Here is a 21,350-nt window from a genome sequence, read left to right on the forward strand (position 1 = left end):
ATTAGGTTTATTAGAAGATCCAATTTTCACAAAAATATTATATTAATTAGGGATGACAGAAAGAATCACTCACACAAATTCAACTAAAAGAATCCAAATGAAATGATAATAATTATTAATTAATAAGATACGCTTCACATTTGAGAAAACCGAACCCTAGATGCTTCGCACACAAGGAGTCGTCGCTGACGGTAGCGCTTTTAGAGGTGTTTGGATGTTTCTGTCTCCTGTGGCATCCCAAAACTTGATACGCGGTCAAGTCTCACAAAACCGATAAATGAGCTAAGTAACCGGGGCACGTTGCAACAAATGGCACAATGTGACAGCCCATGAGTCACCACGTGGCAGCTCCGAAATATGTTGAGTCTTTGCGCTACGCGGTGGCCCTATAAACAGGCCATCGTGATGCGCGAAGAACTCAAAACTTTGCCTATAAAAGGGGAGGTCGGGCATCGATCAAAGAATCCCACAAAGCGCCTTCTATAACATGCACACAACCTCGGGGTGCGTGCCACGAGACGATTCCCATATCCGAACTTCTGGCGGTGTAATCGCTATTACGATAAAGACACAATGCCGAGATCAAAGACACAATAGATCGCAAAATATAATACAATGTTGAGTAATATAACACAATATCAATAAAAAAGAAACAACGTCAAGGAAAAAAGACACAATAAATGGTGAAAATAAACACAAAACACAATGATAAACAAAAAGACGCAATAATGTTTTCACTGAACATTGTTTATTTTTTTAGAACGAGAAAACAGTTGAAACATTTTTGTGTTTTTACTTTTTTTGTTTTTTTTATTAAATTTTAAGTTATGATTTTTTTAATTAATTTTTTTATTTTCTTTAAAAAGTTTTACTATATAACTAAAATTACTTCTCATTTAAAAAGGGGTAGCGGCGCAGCTTGTTGCCCGCTTGCCTTCTGTTTCGATGTAATCCAATAAACAATTATATACGTAAAGAATGGATTCTTCTCATTTTCATCCGACTATGTCCTGTATAACTTATTGAAACATCAAAAAGTAATCGATCAAATTTGAGAAAAGGAACAAACTGCCAACCAAAATATTAATATTAATAAATAATAAAAAAATAGAATAAAACAAAACAAAACAAATATAATTAATTAGAAACATGTGACCAAGTATTTAGTGCCAAAAAGGCCAAAAGCTATAATAATTACAGATAGGATATAGTTGGAACGCAATGCCAAGGGCATTTCGGTAATTTCACAGTAAACGCCTTTGACAAACCGTCGAGGTCTGCTGTCGTCATCAATGGTGAAAACAGTCCTACAAAATTCGCAATCAATTATGTAAAATCGCTTCAATAGTCACATGAATAAGAAGAATTAGATATTTTCTGTAGCGTTAGGGCTTTGTATTAAGGTACTTGAGATTCATACAAAAATTGGGCGTTTATTAGTTATGCTACAGTTTAATAACTTAATTGATGTTACTGAGTGATATGCAGGATCATGAAGTGAAAAAACTGGTGAGTTGGAGGTAGACGAAGAAGAAGAAGGTGAAATTGACTGATGATGGTGAAGGCTGGGAGTGCGGCCAAGCTGATTGTCGATGCGCTGCTGCAACGGTTTCTTCCGCTTGCGAGGCGTCGAATTGAAACGGCACAGGCGCAGGTATGATGTAGTGTGTGAAGCTGCAGTGTTGTATAAATCGCTAGGCGCTGGTCGGGCGGTGGAGTAGGGAATATTGAATATTCGGGATTAGTAGGGTTTTATCGGGATAAGGTGGATTGGAATTTATATGTGGTGCTTCAAAGGCGCAGTGTTGTAGAAATCGTTAGGCGCTGGTCGGGTGGTGGAGTAGGGACTAGTGAATGATCGAGATTAGTAGGGTTTTATCGGGATTAAATTGATTGGAATTTATATGTAAATGTTCACATATACATATATACATCAAATTTTATATATGAACTTTTCAATTTTGGCCAAATAGCGATTAATCGGGGCCTAGGCGGGATTTTTACTAGTGACAACCATGATACTTGTAGAGTTGTTAGCAATTTGATTAGGAGGCTGCTTGATATTTGAGAAACTTTAAACTTTTGACTTTTGAGATTGAGATGAATTTTGGTCCGATTAGGTTTCGGTTCAGTTGTGGTGGTCAATTGTTTTAGTATATAGATTCGAAGGAAGCCTTGAAATAGTTAATGTTATGCAATATGTTCACAACTCTGTTGAGTGTTATCGGGGGGCTTTTTGTTTGGTAGTGGTGATTATTCAAGTGATTACTAATTTATTAGTTTGACTCGGTTCTTTTTAGTTAAATTACAATAAAGATTGATGACGCACAAAAATCTGTCGTTTAGTTAACATTTGTAGACAACACTCTGAAGTTGGTATGGATATTGATGCTGATGCGAAAATAAGGAAACTATCTCTTAACATAGAGACCTTGATTTGTAGCATTTTTCTCATGTGTATTTATATAGGTTATGTGGATTAGTTAGGATAAGGCTGTTTTAATGTGTTACACGTGCTTGATTTACGCGTTTTCTGTGTCATTTAATGGAGTGTTTGGAGATCCAAAGAAATTAGAAATAATATTTCTGCATGTGGAATTTTCATAATGTGTAGGTTAGTGATCATATATTGTTACCATAGGTATCTCTCACATGATTGTCTCATTAATTATTATTTTTTCTTATCAAATGTGGGAAATTACAGGACGGACAATACCTTAGGCCATCAGACCCTGCCTATGAGCAAGTATTGGATTCCTTAGCTATGGTAGCACGACACACGCCTGTACCTCTTCTTGAAGCACTTCTTCGGTGGAGAGAAACGTAGGTCCCTGAATTCTATTTTTAGCGTGCATACGTGCCTTTGACAAGTGTTTTCTCATTTCTAGATGTTTGTGGTCGTGCTAAGATTTAATAGTAGACTTCTTGAGTGAGAAAGAAAAGTGACGTGATAGAATAATGGAAAGTTGTTTAATGATTATATTTATAAATACACGTGTGTTACTTTAGACTGGAACGGAATTGGAAAGTTTAACATAAAAAAATCACAATGAGTGAGAATTTGGATTCATATCGGTGTTGTTTCTCTCACATGTGAGAGCGTGTCAAAAATAAGTTTGTTTAGTTTTCTATCCCTTCATGACTAGTTGTATGAAGAGATTTATATTCTATGGTTGACTGTTTTGGTAAAACCGTTGTTAAGTCACCTGATTTCTAAAGATAACTCAAATACATTAATAATAACATGCTTCATTAGCTCATTTGTTTGGAGTTTGACATGTTGTATCTTCTCTCTTTGCAGTGAATCCCCAAAAGGTGCAAATGATGCATCTACATTCCAAAGAAAGGTTCGTATGCGTTGACCATCATGGTTATTTACTTTGTTTAAGAACACAATATTAAAACACAATAGCACTTTTGTTATCTTTACCATTTTGTAACTAAAAAATAGTAGTTGGGCTTAAACGAGTTTGACTAAATATGAGAAAAACATGAACACAAGAATGCTCCTTTCGGACCGAATACATTCGTTTATATTATCATGAATGGTTGCAATTTAAGCTTCCATGATAAGATCTAAAATTCCAGCAGGCAACTTTTATTTAAACTGAGATAACCAGCCCGATTCGAGAGGGGCAATGTCTCCAATTACACAATACTTTGATAAAGAAAAACTAGAATGAGGAATACAAAGTAAGAAGCCTGCTTTTATTAACCCAAAATATGTAACTGTTGGCATAGGAACAACCCCTCACTCCTTTATCTTCCTGTTAATAAAGGCCAGATTAGCTACTCCCCACTCTTCCAACTTACCACTAACTCCTTGACCAAGTGGATCCAGCTTAAGCCCAAAAACAGAATTCAGCTGGCCCGCATTGGCAGCTGTGGCCCGTTTCCTTCTTCTCGAGTATACTTTAATTGGGCCTTTATCATTACTTCCCTCCCGGTAAAACGCCTTGTCCTCAAGGCGGAATGTGGGAAATTGTTCTGTTAACAGATCATAGGATTCCCATGTAGCTTCTTCCACCGGACGATTACACCAAGATACCAGTAATTCAAGAACCAAATGATCAGCTTCATAAATCCAACGATGAGCTATAATAGAACTTGGTTGTAAGTCAATTTCCCAGTCTTGAGTGACGGGTAATGGAGTTTGCTGGTCAGAAGAGAAAGATCCATAGGCGGGTTTAAGCATGGACACATCGAACACCGGGTGAATTCTAGCAGTAGGTGGGAGCTCCAATTCTTAAGCAACTGGACCCACTGCACGTTTAATACGATATGGACCGAAAAAGTGTGGAGAAAGTTTTTCATAGCGACGTTTGGCTAAACTTTTTTGACGGTAAGGTTGAATTTTTAGGAAAACAAAATCCCCAACCTGAAATGTTAGATCTCGCCGTCTGTGGTTAGCTTGATTCTTCATCCGGTCTTGGGCCCTTTTGAGATGTTTCTAAGAAGCTTTAACATATCATCCCGGTCTACTAACTGTTCTAATTCTGCATTTTTTGTCTCTCCCATGGCATAAGGCAATAAGGAAGGAGGCTCCCTACCATAGACGATAGTGAAAGGAGTGGTGCTTGTTGCCGTGTGATACCCCGTGTTATACGAATATTCAGCCCATGGTAAATAAGTACTCCACTTTGTAGGTTGTTCACTAGCAAAACATCGTAAATAAGCTTCAAGACACCGGTTCAGGATTTCAGTCTGCCCATCCATCCGTGTGGGGATGGTAACTTGTACTCAATTGGAGCTTAGTTTGGCTTAAGCGAAATAGTTCCTGCCAAAAGTGACTGAGAAAAACCACGTCTCTGTCAGATACGATGGATCGCGGGAATCCATGCAAGCGAATTACTTCCTTACAAAAAATTGCAGCCACCCCTTTTGTAGTGAATGGATGCGAGAGGCAAAGCAAAGAAAATGAGCGTATTTGCTCAAACGATCAACCACCACTAATATAGTATCGTAACGACCCGAAGGAGGTAAGCCGACTATAAAGTCCATGGAGAGATCCTCCCAAATCTGATTGGGAATGGGTAAGGGCTGAAGTAAGCCAGCAGGTGATAGTGTTTGGTATTTCTGTTGTTGACAGATTACACACTGCTGCGCAAAAACTCGAACATCTTGTTTCAACTTAGGCCAAAAATACCTTACTGAAAGACGCTTTAAAGTCTTTAAAAATCCCCCATGACCACCGGTTGGGGTATCATGTGTCTCCTGTAACAATTTCTTCTTGAGATCAGGCACATCAGGTATCACTAAGCGTCCTTTATAAAATAGAAACTGATCAACGGTGGAGAAGCCAGCAACTGATGATGGGTCAGCTTGTAATTTGTTGACAATATCACTCGTAACTGGGTCATTTTGGAGTCCGAGTTTGATGTCAGCCACCTCAACACAATAGGGCACCATCAGTGTTAATAACTCACCCGAATGGGGTCGGCGTGATAAGGCATCTGCTCCTTTATTTTCTTTCCCTGCTTTGTGAATAATAGAGAAGTCATAAGGCATAAGTTTTAATAGTAGACGTTGTTGCTCGGTAGTTGTAATCCGCTGCTCAAGTAAGAACTTCAAGGTGTAATGATCGGTACGGATGAGGAAATGTCGGCCAAGCAGGTAATGACTCCACTTTTGTACTGCCAATACTACAGCCAGCAGCTCCCGATCATAAGCTGATTTAAATCGATTAGAAGGGGAAAATCCCTTGCTAAAATAAGCCACGGGATGTTCTGCTTGGGACAATATCGCCCCCCCACACCATCAGAAGAAGCGTCACATTCAACGACAAATGGTTGTGAGAAGTTGGGTAACCTCAAAACAGGTGTGGACAGCAGTGCTTGTTTCAGTTTATTAAAAGCATTTAGGGCTTCCGACCATATGAACCCATCTTTCTTAGTCAACATTGTGAGGGGTCGCGCTATCAAACCATAGTTTCGAACGAAACGTCTATAGTATCCCGTTAGACCAAGAAAACCTCTCACTTCCTTGACTGTTGAAGGTATCGGCCACGATTGCACTGCTGAAATCTTTTCTTCTTCAACTTTAACACCTTCTGAATTAACCACATGCCCAAGGAACACCACTTGGGGCTGCCCGAAACAACACTTCGACATCTTAGCAAAAAATTGATTGTCGTGTAGCAACTTTAGGGCCTATTCTAAATGAGACCGGTGTTGCTCCATGGTATGGCTGTATATCAATATATCGTCAAAAAATACGAGTATGAAACGACGTAAAAAGGGGCGAAATAAATCATTCATAATGGCTTGAAAAGTGGAAGGCGCATTTGTCAATCCAAATGGCATCACCTTGAACTCGTAGTGCCCTGAGTGAGTACGAAAAGCTGTTTTTGCAACATCTTGAGCAGTTACTCTGATCTGGTAATACCCAGATCGTAAATCAAGCTTTGAAAATACCCGTGCGCCATATAATTCATCCAGTAACTCGTCAATATTCGGAATGGGGTACTTGTCGGCTACTGTTATCTTGTTAAGGGCTCGATAATCGACACACATTCTCCAAGTTTTATCTTTCTTTTTTACTAGTAAAACCGGACTCGAAAACGGGCTAGTACTTGCTTGAATAAACCCAGCTGCCAAAAGTTGGTCGACTTGTTTCTCTATTTCTGTTTTTTGTGAATGGGGGTATCGGTAGGGTCGGATATTTGGTGGTGGTGCGTTGGGAATTAAGGGGATTGAGTGGGTCTGAGTTCTAACAGGTGGTAGGGTTTTGGGTTCATCAAACACAGTGAAGTATTTGTCGATAATAGGTTGTAGTGGAGATGGAATTTGTGGGCTGCTCATTGGTTTGATAGCCAAGTGTTGGAAGCTAGATGATTTCTGGGTTCCCGTTTCAATACCTTTCAGCTTGTATCGCTTCCCTTCGATAGTGAAAATCATGAATAATTCTTTCCAATTTGCTTGAACCGTATTCAAGGTGGATAGCCATTGAATACCCAAAACTAAATCAGCCCCTCCAATTGAAAAAGGGTGAAAGTCTTGAATAATCTTCAAATCATTAATCTGTACAGAAAGACTTTTGCAAATATGGTGACATCGGATTACATCTCCATTGCCAATTTGAACCCCGAAAGGTGGTATCGCTTGGGTCTCAAGATTAATCTCTTTCACCAAACAATCTGAGATAAAATTATGGGTAGAACCCCCATCAATTAAAATCAAAACCTCAGTGGAATTTAACATACCATGGACTTTCATCGTTGTGGGATGTGATTTCCCAAGAATAGCATGTAAACTGATTTCTGCTGTCTCTTCTTGTGCCTCATCATTTTTAGGAATTTCAGTTTCATGCTACACCCCCAAGTGCTCATCGGCTTCTAACATTTTCAATGTACCAACTTTACATCTATGCCCAGGACTATATTTCTCCCCACATCTGTAGCACTCACCCCTTAATTGACGGTTTTGTCTTTCCGTGTCTGAAATTCTGAAGGGAGTTTTTTGTTGGTTCGAGGTTTGAGGAATGTGAGGGATAATGGTTTTAGAATCAAGTGGCTTAGAAGTTGATGCCCCGGTAGAACTTTTTCCGGGTCGATGCTGGTTGGATTTAGCCTCAAATTCCAAAGCAAGACTCATGGCGTTGTAAACAGTTCGTGGTTTGGATTTAGCCTCAAATTCAATCCGTTAAGGAAAACCCCTAATAAACAATGTTCTGGCCAATTCGAAACCCGCGAAGATCGCTTAGCAAATTCTTGACGGTATTCCTGGACCGACCCAGTTTGTGTGATACTGCATAGGTGTTCATCTGGATTTTGAAATTCGGCTGGACCGAAGTTCTTGGTGAAGGCTTGCACTAATTCTTCCCAGAAAGTTAAAGGATGGTCGTCTGACAGCCAGGAATAGAGGTCTAAGGCGTCTCCCTCTAGGTGCATGGAGGCTATTTCTACCTTCTCTTCGACTGGTATTAGATAATACCAAAAATACTTTTCTGCCTTTAGTATCCACCCACTTGGATCCCCTCCATTAAAAACAGGAAAATCAATTTTGTTGTAGGGTTTGTATCCAGATCGTCCCCTCCACGAGCTCTCCCCTTCGTCAAACCTACTGCCTTTAGAACGGTCTCTTTTCAAGGCTGCAATGTCTTCCTTCATTGAATCCATAGACTCCAACTTTGCAGCAATAGCAGCCAGTTGAACAGCTATTTGCTCTGTGTTGGATCCACCGCGCTCAGAATTGTTCCAGGTTTGAACCATCTTCGTTTCCCGGCAATGGAACCAAATGATAAGGTCTAAAATTCCAGCAGGCAACTTTTATTTAAACTGAGATAAACAGCCCGATTCGAGAGGGGCAATGTCTCCAATTACACAATACTTTGATAAAGAAAAACTAGAATGAGGAATACAAAGTAAGAAGCCTGCTTTTATTAACCCAAAATATGTAACTGTTGGCATAGGAACAGCCCCTCACTCCTTTATCTTCCTGTTAATAAAGGTCATATAGCTACTCCCCACTCTTCCAACTTACCACTAACTCCTAGTAAAACTTGGTAATTGTATATTGTATTTGAATGTCTATGTACAAGATGAATATAGGGATATATAAAGGGATTACAACTGAAACCTACAGACCGTCCATATCCCTTGACTCTACGTATTCATGTTCAGATCCCTTATGACTAAACATATTCTGTCTAATATTCCCCCGCAAGCTAAGGCCGGGAAGCGACCTGTAGCTTGGACCGTAATAGAAGAAATCTTTGTGAAGGCAACGGCTTTGTGAATACATCAGCGATCTGATCATGTGTAGAAATAAACTGAACTGAGAGTTTCCCTTGTGCTACCTTTTCTCGAACAAAATGGAAATCAACTTCCACATGTTTGGTACGTGCATGAAAAACAGGATTCGCCGATAAGTAAGTAGCACCCAAATTATCACACCACAAAGTGGGGGCCGAGGCAACAGGAACACACAATTCCCGCAAGAGGGTTTCAAGCCAAGTGAGCTCAGCAACCGTATTTGCTAGGGCTTTATATTCGGATTCTGTTGATGACCGAGAGACAGTCTTTTGTTTTCTAGCAGACCAGGACACTAGATTGGAGCCAAGATATATTGCAAATCCCCCAGTGGATCGACGGTCATCTGGACAACCTGCCCAATCAGCATCAGAAAAGGCGCTGAGGGAGTTAAAAGTAGCATCCGTGTAAGCATGCAAGCGAGAACCAGACTTGTGTTGTAACAGAAGACCATAGTCGGCTGTGCCCTGAAGGTAACGAAGGATTCGTATAATTGCAGACCAGTGGTTATCAATAGGCGAGTGCATAAACTGGCAGACTTTGTTGACTGCAAATGTGATATCCGGGCGTGAAAGAGTCACATATTGAAGTGCCCCAACTATCTGCCGGTATTTAACGGGATTATCAAATGGTGGACTATCACCAAGAGCCAAGTTAGCGGTGGTTGTGATGGGAGAGGGCACAGGTTTGGCATTAGATAGGCCCGCTCGATCGAGGAGTTCCATAATGTACTTTTGGGAAAGAAGCATGTCACGCACCTTTGGGGCTAATTTCAATACCCAAAAAATAGGAAAGAGGGCCCATATCTTGAACAGCAAAAGACTTGCTAAGGCTGTGCACAACATTATCAATGGCTGTAGTGTTGTTACCTGTTAGAATAATGTCATCAGCACACCAGCATATATATAAGATGGTGCTTCGTGCCGAGTAAATAAAAAGAGATGGGTCAGTTTTGGACCCTTTAAAACTGAGGGCATGTAAAGCCGTGGAGAGGCGATGAAACCAAGCTCTCGGGGCCTGTTTGAGCCCGTACAAAGATTTATGAAGTAGGCATACATGATCTGGTTTGTGTGGATCAACAAAACCAGGTGGTTGCTGCAAGTAAACCTTTTCTTTGAGATCACCATGAAGAAACGCATTTTGCACATCTAACTGTCGGAGTGGCCATCGTCTGGTGACAGCGAGTGAAAGAACGACACGTATAGTTGTGGATTTCACAACTGGACTAAAGGTCTCGTGATAATCAATACCCGGTTGTTGGTGAAACCCCTTGGCAACAAGACGTGCTTTGTAGCGCTTAATGGCTCCAGTTTGGTCACGTTTTAATTTGTACACCCATTTGCAAGCAACTACATTAACATTGTGACCCCGAGGAAGTAAGGTCCAGGTGCCATTCCTGATTAGGGCTGAGTACTCTTCAGCCATAGCATGACGCCATTTAGGATCTTTGTTAGCAATGGTAAATGAGGTGGGTTCGGTAACAGAACCAATAGTGGTATAGGTGTGAAAGGAATGAGCATTATATTTGGTGGTTTGTTTAGGGTTAGACCGAAGGTTTTTAGGACGAACACGAGGTTGAGAGGGCTGGTCAGAAGAGCAAATGGGAGCAGCAGGCTGCTGGTCGGAAGAGGAGACAGGGGCTGCTGGTTTGGGACGCCTGCTGTATGTGCGAAACGGCGGAGATTGGGCTGTAAGAGATGGGTTTGCAGCTTCTGGTTGTATTTGGGCTTGAGGAGAGGGTGGTGGTGTGGAAGGGGCTGAAGTAGATTGGGTTGTTGGTGTGTGAGGAGTTGTTTGGGCTGGAATGAATTGATTTGTAGGTATTGCAGCTAATGGAGAAAAATTAGTTGGGTAGGACGAAACATAGGGAGATTGAGTTGGTGTAGTTGGAGGGTCGGTGTGGGTGTGGGAAGTATGGAAAGGAAAGTTTGATTCGTTAAAACGAACGTGGCGAGCGACGTAGATGCGATCAAAAGTAGGATCAAAGCATCTATAGCCATGATGAGAGGTGCTATACCCAAGAAACACACAACATGTGGAGTGGAAATCCATTTTGTGTTTGTTGTAAGGACGAAGATGAGGGTAACATTGACACCCAAAAACCCGAAGGAAAGAGAAATCAGGTTTATGATTGAACACTTGTTCAAAGGGAGAGGTGTTTGAGTTTGTACTGGATGGCATTCGATTAATTAAGTAAACAGCGGTGTCGAAAGCGTAATGCCAAAAACATTGTGGAACATTTGATTGGGCAAGTAAGGTTAAATCGGTTTCAACCACATGTCGATGACGACGCTTTACAAAACCGTTTTGTTCACTCGTATGTGGACAAGATAATCGATGGATGATACCGAGACAGGAGAAAAACTGTGATTCCGAAATTCTCCTCCCCAATCGGTTTGAACGGATTTTAACTTAGTGTGGAATTGCCGTTCAACCATCGCTAGAAAACATTTAAAGGTGGCATACACATCAGATTTAAGTTTTAACGGGAAAATCCACATAAACCGGGAAAAATGATCAGCACACAATAAAATATAACGATGCCCATTAGAAGAGTTAACGGGAGCAGGTCCCCACACATCACAAAAAACTAAATCCAAAATACCATTGCTTTTATAAGTAGATGGTGACAGATGAAGTTTGGAAGATTTTCCAACTGGACATGAATTACAAAAAGAAACAGAACTCTTATTAGAAAGAGGTAAACAGTACTTAGAAAGCATAAATTGTAAAAGGTCTTTATGTGGATGACCAAGTCTTTGATGCCATGTGGTGGAGGAAGCACGTGTGGTTGAAAAGGCAACTTTGTGAACATGCTCAACCCTAGGAAGACAAAAGGAGTATAGCCCACCATTACTTGGACCCGTGAGGAGGGTGGTGCGTGTAAATATGTCCTTCACAGCAAAAAAAGTAGAGTGAAATTCAAAAAACACATTATTATCATGGCAGAATTTTTGAACCGAAAGAAGTTTTTTTTAATTTCGAGAACATGAAGAATATTTGTGAGAGAAAAAGTTTTGGTTGGTGAGTAAAAACGAGAGGAACCAATATGTAGAATGGGTAACCCCTTACCATTGCCAACATGAAGATTGTCTTCGACATGATACGGTTGTGCACCATCAAAGTCGGAGAGATCTGGTGCAACATGATTGGTGGAACCCGTGTCAGGAAGCCAAAAGGATGATGCTTGTGAGCGGTAATCAGCAAAGTTGGCTGAAGGTTGTCTTCCCCTTAGTGTGGCAGGGTCACAGTTGGGGCATAGTGAAGGAACATGAGCAATACCACACGTGGTACATGTACCATAAATGGTGTTTTGGTTTGAAGCCCAAGAGAACTGGCTACGATTTCCTCCTCCCTGGTTACGGTTGGTGTTGTAATTACCCCTACCGCGGCGATTGTATTGACCACGACCCCTATTTCCACCAGACCGATTAGAGTAAAAGGCCTGTGGGGATGGTGAAACCTGCTGAGTTGCGGGTTGTAGTGTAAGGCCAAGCTGACCAACTAGTTGTTGTAGTTGTTGAAGTGCTGGTTGAGAGCGAGAGACACTAGTAGTGGAGGAGGCAGCAGATTCATGGCTGTTTGTAACAGCAGTGAACGCCTGAGCAGGAGAGATATCAGGTAGGGATTTCTTGACCATGTGATCATGGTCAGATAAAAGACCATGAAGTTCGGTAAATGCAGTTGGAAATTGACGAGTCAGAATAGTTGTTTTGAAACTGTTTTATTCTTCTCGAAGTCCTGATATCACAAGCAGGACAAGATCCTTTTCTTTCACAGGTTCTCCAATATTGGCCAAAGCATCTGCATATCCCTGGGCTCGGGTGAGATAGGCTGAGGAAGTTTCATCACCTTGCATCTGGATCTTAAGCAGTTGTGTTTTAAGAGTAAATTCTCTTGAGGAAGTATGAGGAGCATACGCACGTTCAAGAGAGAGCCAAAGATCTCGTGAAGTACGTCCCTGAACATGCTGGAAAGACGCCTCAGAGATGGTAGATATGATCAGCATCCGAACATGGGCATCATTGGCAGTCCATGTCGAGAAATTAGGGTTTGGATTGGAAGTTGGTTCATCTTTGTCTTTTCCAGAACTAGTGGCAGAACCTATATTTTCTGGTGGACACGGTATGGTTCCGTCCACATAACCAAACAGATTATTGGTAACCAAAAAGGGTTGGATCATGGTCTTCCAATAGCCATAGTTTGTTGGTGATAAGGTGAAACCAAACTTATGAGAATTATGGGCTGTTTTCTCAGTTGTGGTAAACGCAGCAAGGAGAGCCATTGTTTGGCTGTGTCAGAAAACAAGATGAGCCGGACTGTTGTGTCGGCGGTGGCGGCAGAGAGACTAGGCTCTGATACCAAGTAAAACTTGGTAATTGTATATTGTATTTGAATGTCTATGTACAAGATGAATATAGGGATATATAAAGGGATTACAACTGAAACCTACAGACCGTCCATATCCCTTGACTCTACATATTCAGATCCCTTATGACTAAACATATTCTGTCTAATACTCCTTGACCAAGTGGATCCAGCTTAAGCCCAAAAACAGAATTCAGCTGGCCCGCATTGGCAGCTGTGGCCCGTTTCCTTCTTCTCGAGTATACTTTAATTGGGCCTTTATCATTCCAGCTTGCTGTGGAGTGCATTTTTTGCTCAGCATGTATTTGCTTTGTAGAGTGTTGTCCACAAGAGGGACTTACAGGTTCAACATCTTTACTAATTTAACTTTATCTCTGTAAGTTAAGTTATGGTATCATGAGATAAAATATTTTCTACTATCACTGCAGAAAAACTCTGGATTGGACTTGAAAACTTTGTGTTTGACTGGCTGATAAATGCTGACAGGTAACACCAGATTAACTCTATAGCCTTCATCCTTTTACAATATCTAATTGCATTGTGACAGGCAAATAACTGAAAAGTTTCTCATCGCAGGGTTGTTAGTCAGGTTGAATATCCTTCATTGGTTGATCTACGTGGGCTCCTTCTAGATCTAGTTGCACAACTTCTTGGTGCTCTATCGCGTATCAGGTAAAGATATACATAGTTTTAAATTAACATAATTCCTAAAACATTTCTATTATCTATCCCTTAACAGGTTTAGTTCTGTAACTGAGCGTTTTTTTGCGGAACTCAATACTCGTCGGATTGATACCAGTGGCGCTCGAAGTGAAACACTCAGTATTATTAATGGAATGTGCTATCTAAAACTTGGGGTACAAGTGTTTTAAATAAATATTAATTTACTTATGAGAGAAGTATATATTGTATAGTAACATACTTTGAATACTCTTTGGCAGGTGAAAACAGAGGGGGGTTTAAACGCATCAGCTTCTTTTGTGGCAAAAGCCAATCCTCTTAATCGTGCTCCTCATAAACGGAAGAGTGAGCTTTACCATGCTCTTTGCAATATGCTGTCAAACATATTAGCACCACTTGCAGATGATAGTAAAGGTACACCTCCTGGTGTGGACCCCGCACTTACTCTATGGTATGAAGCTGTTGCACGGATACGAGGGCAACTAGTGCATTGGACTGATAAACAAAACAAACATATAGCTGTAAGCCGTTCACTTCATCTTTTAGAACACTCTTCTTATATTCAATTATTATTATTATTATTATTATTATTATTATTATTATTATTATTATTATTATAACTATGCTTCTCTGTTTGTGTTAGGTTGCTTATCCTTTGGTGACTTTGCTTCTTTGTCTTGGTGATCCTGTTGTTTTTCTAAATAACTTTGGTTCTCATATGGAGCAACTGTACAAGCATCTAAGGGTAACATTCTTTTTAAGAACCTTTTTGGTCATTTTTTCTTTTATTTCCTTAAAATACAAGGATAATTCAAACTCTCCTAACATCTTATTATTTGATTATCACAACTTCCAAGCACCACCTAATTTAGTCTTATTTTACAGGACAAGAACAACCGGTTCATGGCTTTAGACTGTCTTCACCGTGTTTTAAGATTTTATTTGAGTGTTCATGGAAACTCCCAACCACCAAATCGTGTATGGGATTACCTAGACAGCGTGACAGCTCAGCTTCTCACAATTCTCAGAAAAGGGATGCTTACACAGGATGTACAACATGATAAAGTTGTTGAGTTCTGTGTTACTATTGCCAAACATAACCTTGATTTTTCTATGAATCATGTGATTCTAGAATTGCTGAAACAAGACAGTCCTAGTGAAGGAAAAGTTATCGGTCTCCGTGCTTTACTTGCCATCGCAATGTCTCCCACAAGCCAACATGTCGGCTTAGAAATCCTTCATGGTACTTATTCACTTATTCAATTCATTTGATATCCATATCTATTTTGACCTTTTTTATGTTTTTGACTTTTTTCTTACCAGCTCATGACATAGGGCATTATGTTCCAAAAGTTAAAGCTGCAATTGAATCTATTTTGAGATCTTGCAATCGAGCTTATAGTCAAGCTCTTCTTACTTCTTCAAAAACAACTATAGGTAACTGTTTTATAACATAACCACAATTTTTCTTGGTTCATGTCTAAGTTCTAACATATCTTATGCAGATGCTGTTACCAAGGAAAAATCACAAGGATATCTATTCCGTTCAGTTCTAAAGTGCATACCTGACCTAATCGAAGAAGTTGGTAGAACCGATAAAATAACTGAGATAATCCCACAACATGGAATCAGCATCGATCCGGGTGTTCGTGAAGAAGCGGTACAAGTATTGAACCGTATCGTTAGATACCTTCCCCACCGTAGATTTGCAGTTATGCGAGGTATGGCTAATTTCATTCTACGGTTACCAGACGAATTCCCGCTTCTTATCCAAACCTCACTGGGCCGCCTTTTGGAACTCCTGCGGTTTTGGAGAGCTTGTCTGTCTGATGACAACATTGAAAACGATGTTTCGGATGTAAAAAGCGCGCAGAAAAAACTAGGATATAAAAGATCTTCATTTCATCAAGGTGAACCGATAGAGTATCGTGCTTCAGAGATTGATTCTGTTGGTCTTATCTTTCTTAGCTCTGCTGATAGTCAAATCAGACACACGGCATTGGAGTTACTTCGCTGCGTGCGGGCCCTACGGAACGATATACGTGACTTATCTTTGTATGAAAGATCAGATCTCATAAAAGATGAAGCTGAACCAATCTTTATAATTGATGTTTTAGAAGAAAACGGGGTGCGTTTGACCTTGTTCACTTCATTTTCTAATATGCTTATTATTCTTGTTAAGTCTGACATTTAATATTATAACAGGATGATATAGTTCAAAGCTGTTATTGGGATACTGGGCGGCCTTTTGATCTTAGAAGAGAATCGGATGTTGTACCTCCGGATGCAACACTGCAGTCTATACTTTTTGAAAGCCCTGATAAGAACAGATGGGCCCGAAGTCTTAGTGAGCTTGTTAAATATAGTGCAGTGCTGTGCCCACAGTCGGTTCAGGAAGCAAAGTAATTATTAATTTTTTGCTTTCTTCTGATGTCAAAAGTGGTCAAAATTCAAATCTGTGTTTTTGTGACTGTTAGGGTGGAGGTTATTATGCGGCTTCAACAGATCACGCCTGTTGAATTGGGTGGGAAAGCTCATCAGTTTCAGGAAGCAGACAGTAAACTAGATCAGTGGTTGATGTATGCTATGTTTGGTTGCTCATGTCCACCTGGCAGGGAAGGAGCCAGTGCAGCAACGACACTAGATCTATTCCATATTATCTTCCCTTCATTAAAATCTGGTTCTGATGCACGTGTTGTGAGTCATCAACTTTATATAAAAACAGATGCATTTTTTGTTTTTTCACATATTGGTTAAGCTAACTGTTATTATCTTTTATTGTTCTTGAATTTCAGCATGCAGCAACTATGGCTCTTGGGCACTCACATTTGGAAGTGTGTGAAACAATGTTCAGCGAGCTTGCAGCTTTTATGGAGGATATTTCTATGGAAACAGATGGAAAACCAAAATGGAAGGTATGATTAATGTTTTCAATGGAGGTCGCCTTTATATAAATAAGCAGTTCTCTTGTCAAGATGGGTTTGGTAACGGGTCAAAATGGTTTTGGTTAAAATGGGTCATTTGTGTGTCCGAACAGCGGTTTTGTTGAGTTGACCCACAAGCCCTTTCTTTGTCTATTGTCAATGAAAATACATATAATTACAAAAGCAGTAATATTACATCAATAATCTATACCTTTGAATAAAAATATTTAGGAGGTTGTATGGCATTAAAATTGACTCACAATTCTCATAACTATATAAATCCTATTATTCCTATTTGTGTTGATGCAGAGTCAAAAACCTCGTCGTGAAGAACTCCGAATTCGCATTGCAAATATATATAGAACCGTTGCTGAGAATATTTGGCCGGGCATGCTAAGCCGTAAACCCGTTTTCTGTCTTCACTATTTAAAGTATATTGAGGAAACCACAAGAATAATTTCAAATTCACCTCTTGAAAGTTTTCAAGAAATGCAACCTATTCGTTATTCACTCGCATGTGTACTAAGATCACTAGCCCCCGAGTTTGTAGAGTCAAAATCAGAGAAATTTGACCCTAAAACCCGAAAACGATTGTTTGACCTTCTTCTCTCGTGGTGTGATGAATCTGGTAGCACATGGAGTCAAGACAGTTCGAGCGATTACCGACGTGAACTCGAGCGTTACAAGTCCAGTCAGCACTCCCGGTCAAAAGATTCCATTGACAAAATATCATTTGATAAAGAAGTAACTGAACAAGTTGAGGCGATTCAGTGGGCTTCCATGAATGCTATGGCTTCATTGTTATACGGTCCATGTTTTGATGACAGTGCAAGAAAAATGAGCGGGCGGGTTATTTCATGGATCAATAGCCTCTTCATTGAGCCCACACCACGGGCCCCTTTTGGTTATTCACCCGTTGACCCAAGAACCCCGTCTTATACTAATAAATACACAGGAGAAGGCGGTCGAGGGGGCGCACCACGTGATCGGAACCGAGGCGGTCACCTTCGTGTCTCCCTTGCCAAAATGGCTTTGAAAAACCTTCTTCTTACTAATTTAGACTTGTTCCCTGCTTGCATTGACCAGGTCATCCATCTTCTTCCATACTTGTAAACTTTTGCATGTGGCTATCAGACACTAATATTAAATCTTTTTGTGTTACAGTGTTACTATTCTGATGCTGCAATAGCAGATGGTTACTTCAGTGTATTGGCTGAAGTTTACATGCGTCAAGAAATACCTAAATGTGAAATACAAAGACTTTTAAGTCTAATCCTCTACAAAGTGGTGGACCCTTCTAGACAGATTCGTGATGATGCTTTACAGATGCTGGAAACATTATCCGTCCGGGAATGGGCTGAAGATAAAATCGAGGGGTCGGGCAGTTATCGGGCAGCAGTCGTTGGGAACCTGCCCGACTCTTACCAACAATTCCAGTACAAATTGTCTTGCAAGCTTGCAAAAGATCATCCCGAGTTAAGCCAGCTTCTTTGTGAAGAAATCATGCAGAGGCAACTCGATGCGGTTGATATAATCGCTCAACATCAGGTATTAACATGTATGGCTCCGTGGATCGAGAATCTTAATTTCTGGAAACTCAAAGATTCTGGTTGGAGTGACCGGTTGTTGAAGAGTCTTTATTATGTAACGTGGAGGCACGGTGATCAGTTTCCTGATGAGATCGAGAAGCTTTGGAGTACTATTGCGAGTAAGGCCCGTAATATACGCCCGGTTTTGGATTTTTTGATCACTAAAGGGATTGAAGATTGTGATTCAAGTGCTTCTGCTGAAATAAGTGGTGCGTTTGCTACGTATTTTTCGGTTGCTAAACGAGTTAGTTTGTACTTAGCTCGCATATGTCCTCAAGGGACCATTGACCACTTGGTTTACCAATTGGCTCAACGTATGCTTGAAGATAGCTTGGATCCGGCTAGACCCACGGCTAACAAGGGTGACGTTAATGGGAACTATGTGTTGGAGTTTTCTCAAAGTTCATCAGTGGCCCAGGTTGCAGCGGTTTTAGACAACCAGCCTCGTATGTCACCATTGCTGGTTCGTGGGTCGCTTGACGGTCCGTTACGGAATACGAGTGGAAGCTTAAGCTGGAGAACTGCGGGTGTAGGTGGGCGGAGTGCTTCTGGTCCATTAACTCCAATGGCTCCCGAGATAAACGTGGTCCCTGTGACTGCCGGGAGGTCGGGTCAACTCATTCCCGCACTAGTCAACATGTCTGGACCTTTAATGGGGGTTCGAAGCTCGACCGGAAGTATGAGAAGTCGACACATGTCTCGAGACAGTGGTGATTATCTTATTGACACCCCAAATTCTGAAATAGACGGTTTGCATCCGGCCGGTGGGACCCACGGTGTTAATGCTAAAGAACTTCACTCGGCTTTACAAGGGCATCAGCAGCATTCGTTAACCCATGCTGATATCGCGCTAATATTATTAGCGGAAATTGCATACGAGAATGACGAGGATTTCCGTGAGCATTTACCGTTACTTTTTCACGTCACCTTTGTCTCGATGGATAGCTCGGAAGACATCGTGTTGGAACATTGCCAGCATTTGCTTGTTAATTTGTTGTATTCGCTTGCGGGGCGTCATTTGGAGCTCTACGATGTTGAAAATAGTGACGGTGAGAACAAGCAACAAGTTGTAAGTTTAATAAAGTATGTCCAGTCGAAACGCGGGAGTATGATGTGGGAAAACGAGGACCCGACACTTGTCAAAATTGAGCTTCCGAGTGCAGCGCTATTATCTGCACTGGTTCAAAGCATGGTGGATGCTATCTTCTTTCAAGGTGACCTCAGAGAAACGTGGGGAGCTGAGGCACTCAAGTGGGCCATGGAGTGCACGTCGCGCCATCTGTCATGTCGTTCCCACCAGATTTACCGCGCGTTACGACCACGTGTCACTAATGATGCGTGTGTGTCGCTTCTGAGATGCCTCCATAGATGCTTAGCGAATCCCGTACCTTCAGTTCTAGGGTTTGTTATGGAAATACTTTTGACATTACAAGTAATGGTGGAGAATATGGAGCCCGAGAAGGTTATTCTCTATCCACAGCTTTTCTGGGGTTGTGTAGCCATGATGCACACGGATTTTGTTCACGTTTATTGCCAGGTACTCGAGCTGTTTGCTCGAGTCATCGACCGGTTATCGTTTCGTGATCGGACCACCGAAAACGTCCTCCTATCGAGCATGCCACGAGACGAGCTTGATCATACCGACTTCCAAGAATCACAAACCGCGGATCCCATCGCGCCATCGAGTGGCAAAGTCCCAGCTTTTGAAGGGGTGCAGCCACTTGTACTGAAAGGACTCATGTCAACCGTGAGCCATGGTGTGTCAATCGAGGTCCTCTCACGGATCACAGTCCACTCATGTGACTCGATATTCGGGGACCCGGAAACACGACTCTTAATGCACATCACCGGCTTGCTCCCATGGCTCTGTTTACAGCTCAACGAAGAAGCAGTGGCTGGGCCCGCTTCACCCTTATTGCACCAATACCAAAAAGCATGTGGCGTATCAACAAACTTAGCGATCTGGTGTCGTGCAAAGTCGTTAGATGAATTAGCGACGGTTTTCATGGCGTATTCGCAAGGGGAAATTAAATCAATAGACAACCTACTTGCGTGCGTGTCACCTTTATTATGCAACGAGTGGCTACCAAAGCACTCAGCTTTAGCATTTGGGCATCTGTTGAAGCTTCTAGAACGTGGGCCTGTTGAGTATCAACGGGTTATTCTGTTAATTATGAAAGCCTTGCTTCAACATACTCCAATGGACGCTGCACAAAGCCCGCATATGTACGCAATCGTTTCCCAGTTAGTTGAAAGCACATTATGTTGGGAGGCACTCAGTGTACAAGAAGCTCTTCTAGAAAGTTGCAGCTCGATGACTGGGACCCACAATCATGATCAGGCGTCCTACGAGAACGGGCTCAGTGGGAATGAAGATAAGGTGCTGTTTCCTCAATCGTCTTTCAAGGCTCGTAGTGGACCTTTGCAACAGGCCATGGGTTTAGGCTTTGGACCGGGGTCTATGATGGCTGCACAACCTAGCCCGTCTGAGACGGGTGTTTCGCCTAGAGAGTTGGCTTTGCAGAACACGCGGTTGATTCTCGGGCGGGTGCTTGATAATTGTGCACTTGGAAAAAGAAGGGATTATAAGAGATTTGTGCCTTTTGTGACCACCTCTGGTAACCCTTAAATGATAGTTTATGTTAGCTGTGTGTATGTAAATTGGTGAATGGCTTTTTGGGTTGATGTTGTATTGTTGTATATAATTGGACTTGAGATAGTTATTTATAAGCATGCAATATGCCCTTTTTGTTAAGTTACAACATTTAGAATTTCATCTTCATTTCCTTTTATTTCATTATGATAAAGAGTTCGGATTTGACGGTTTTTAGGTTAAACCGTGAGCCAAACGGTTATTAACGATTTTTAACCTTTGTAAACCGAAGCCGAACTATTACTATTGTGTTTTTATAGTAGAACGAATAGATAAAATACGATCAAAATAAATAAGTGAATGTTTCAAACGTTAAAAGCAATGGGTAATTGACAGCTTATACCACAGCTTATACCCGATTCAAACTACTAATTGTTTAATTATGC

The 21,350-nt window shown here is 41.2% G+C and overlaps 2 protein-coding genes across 3 annotated transcripts; both read left to right on the top strand.

Annotated features, from left to right (window-relative positions):
• Positions 1 to 1,556: 1,556 nt before the first annotated feature.
• Positions 1,557 to 14,104, top strand: LOC143611494 (cell polarity protein mor2-like). 2 transcript variants are annotated; one of them, XM_077085702.1, is made up of 7 exons: positions 1,557 to 1,654; positions 2,705 to 2,823; positions 3,302 to 3,347; positions 13,388 to 13,460; positions 13,546 to 13,603; positions 13,694 to 13,789; positions 13,857 to 14,099. In XM_077085702.1, the coding sequence occupies exons 2-7, from the start codon at positions 2,765 to 2,767 to the stop codon at positions 13,987 to 13,989; spliced, it is 465 nt and encodes a 154-aa protein (XP_076941817.1). In that variant the 5' UTR covers positions 1,557 to 1,654; positions 2,705 to 2,764; the 3' UTR covers positions 13,990 to 14,099. The 2 variants fall into 2 exon arrangements, with proteins under 2 accessions (XP_076941817.1, XP_076941818.1); XM_077085703.1 differs by lacking the exon at positions 1,557 to 1,654 and adding an exon at positions 2,563 to 2,614 and having other exon boundaries at positions 13,857 to 14,104.
• LOC143611493 (uncharacterized) lies at positions 14,087 to 21,057 on the top strand. Its single transcript, XM_077085701.1, has 10 exons — positions 14,087 to 14,319; positions 14,442 to 14,543; positions 14,684 to 15,041; positions 15,122 to 15,235; positions 15,304 to 15,926; positions 16,004 to 16,200; positions 16,276 to 16,495; positions 16,594 to 16,713; positions 17,032 to 17,808; positions 17,887 to 21,057. The coding sequence occupies exons 1-10, from the start codon at positions 14,170 to 14,172 to the stop codon at positions 20,938 to 20,940; spliced, it is 5,715 nt and encodes a 1,904-aa protein (XP_076941816.1). The 5' UTR covers positions 14,087 to 14,169; the 3' UTR covers positions 20,941 to 21,057.
• Positions 21,058 to 21,350: the final 293 nt, after the last annotated feature.

Source organism: Bidens hawaiensis, unplaced genomic scaffold (genome assembly GCF_021521415.1).
Source record: "Bidens hawaiensis isolate Kalapana, Puna unplaced genomic scaffold, B.hawaiensis_p1.1 tig00031241_1, whole genome shotgun sequence".
Classification (NCBI taxonomy): domain Eukaryota; kingdom Viridiplantae; phylum Streptophyta; class Magnoliopsida; order Asterales; family Asteraceae; genus Bidens; species Bidens hawaiensis.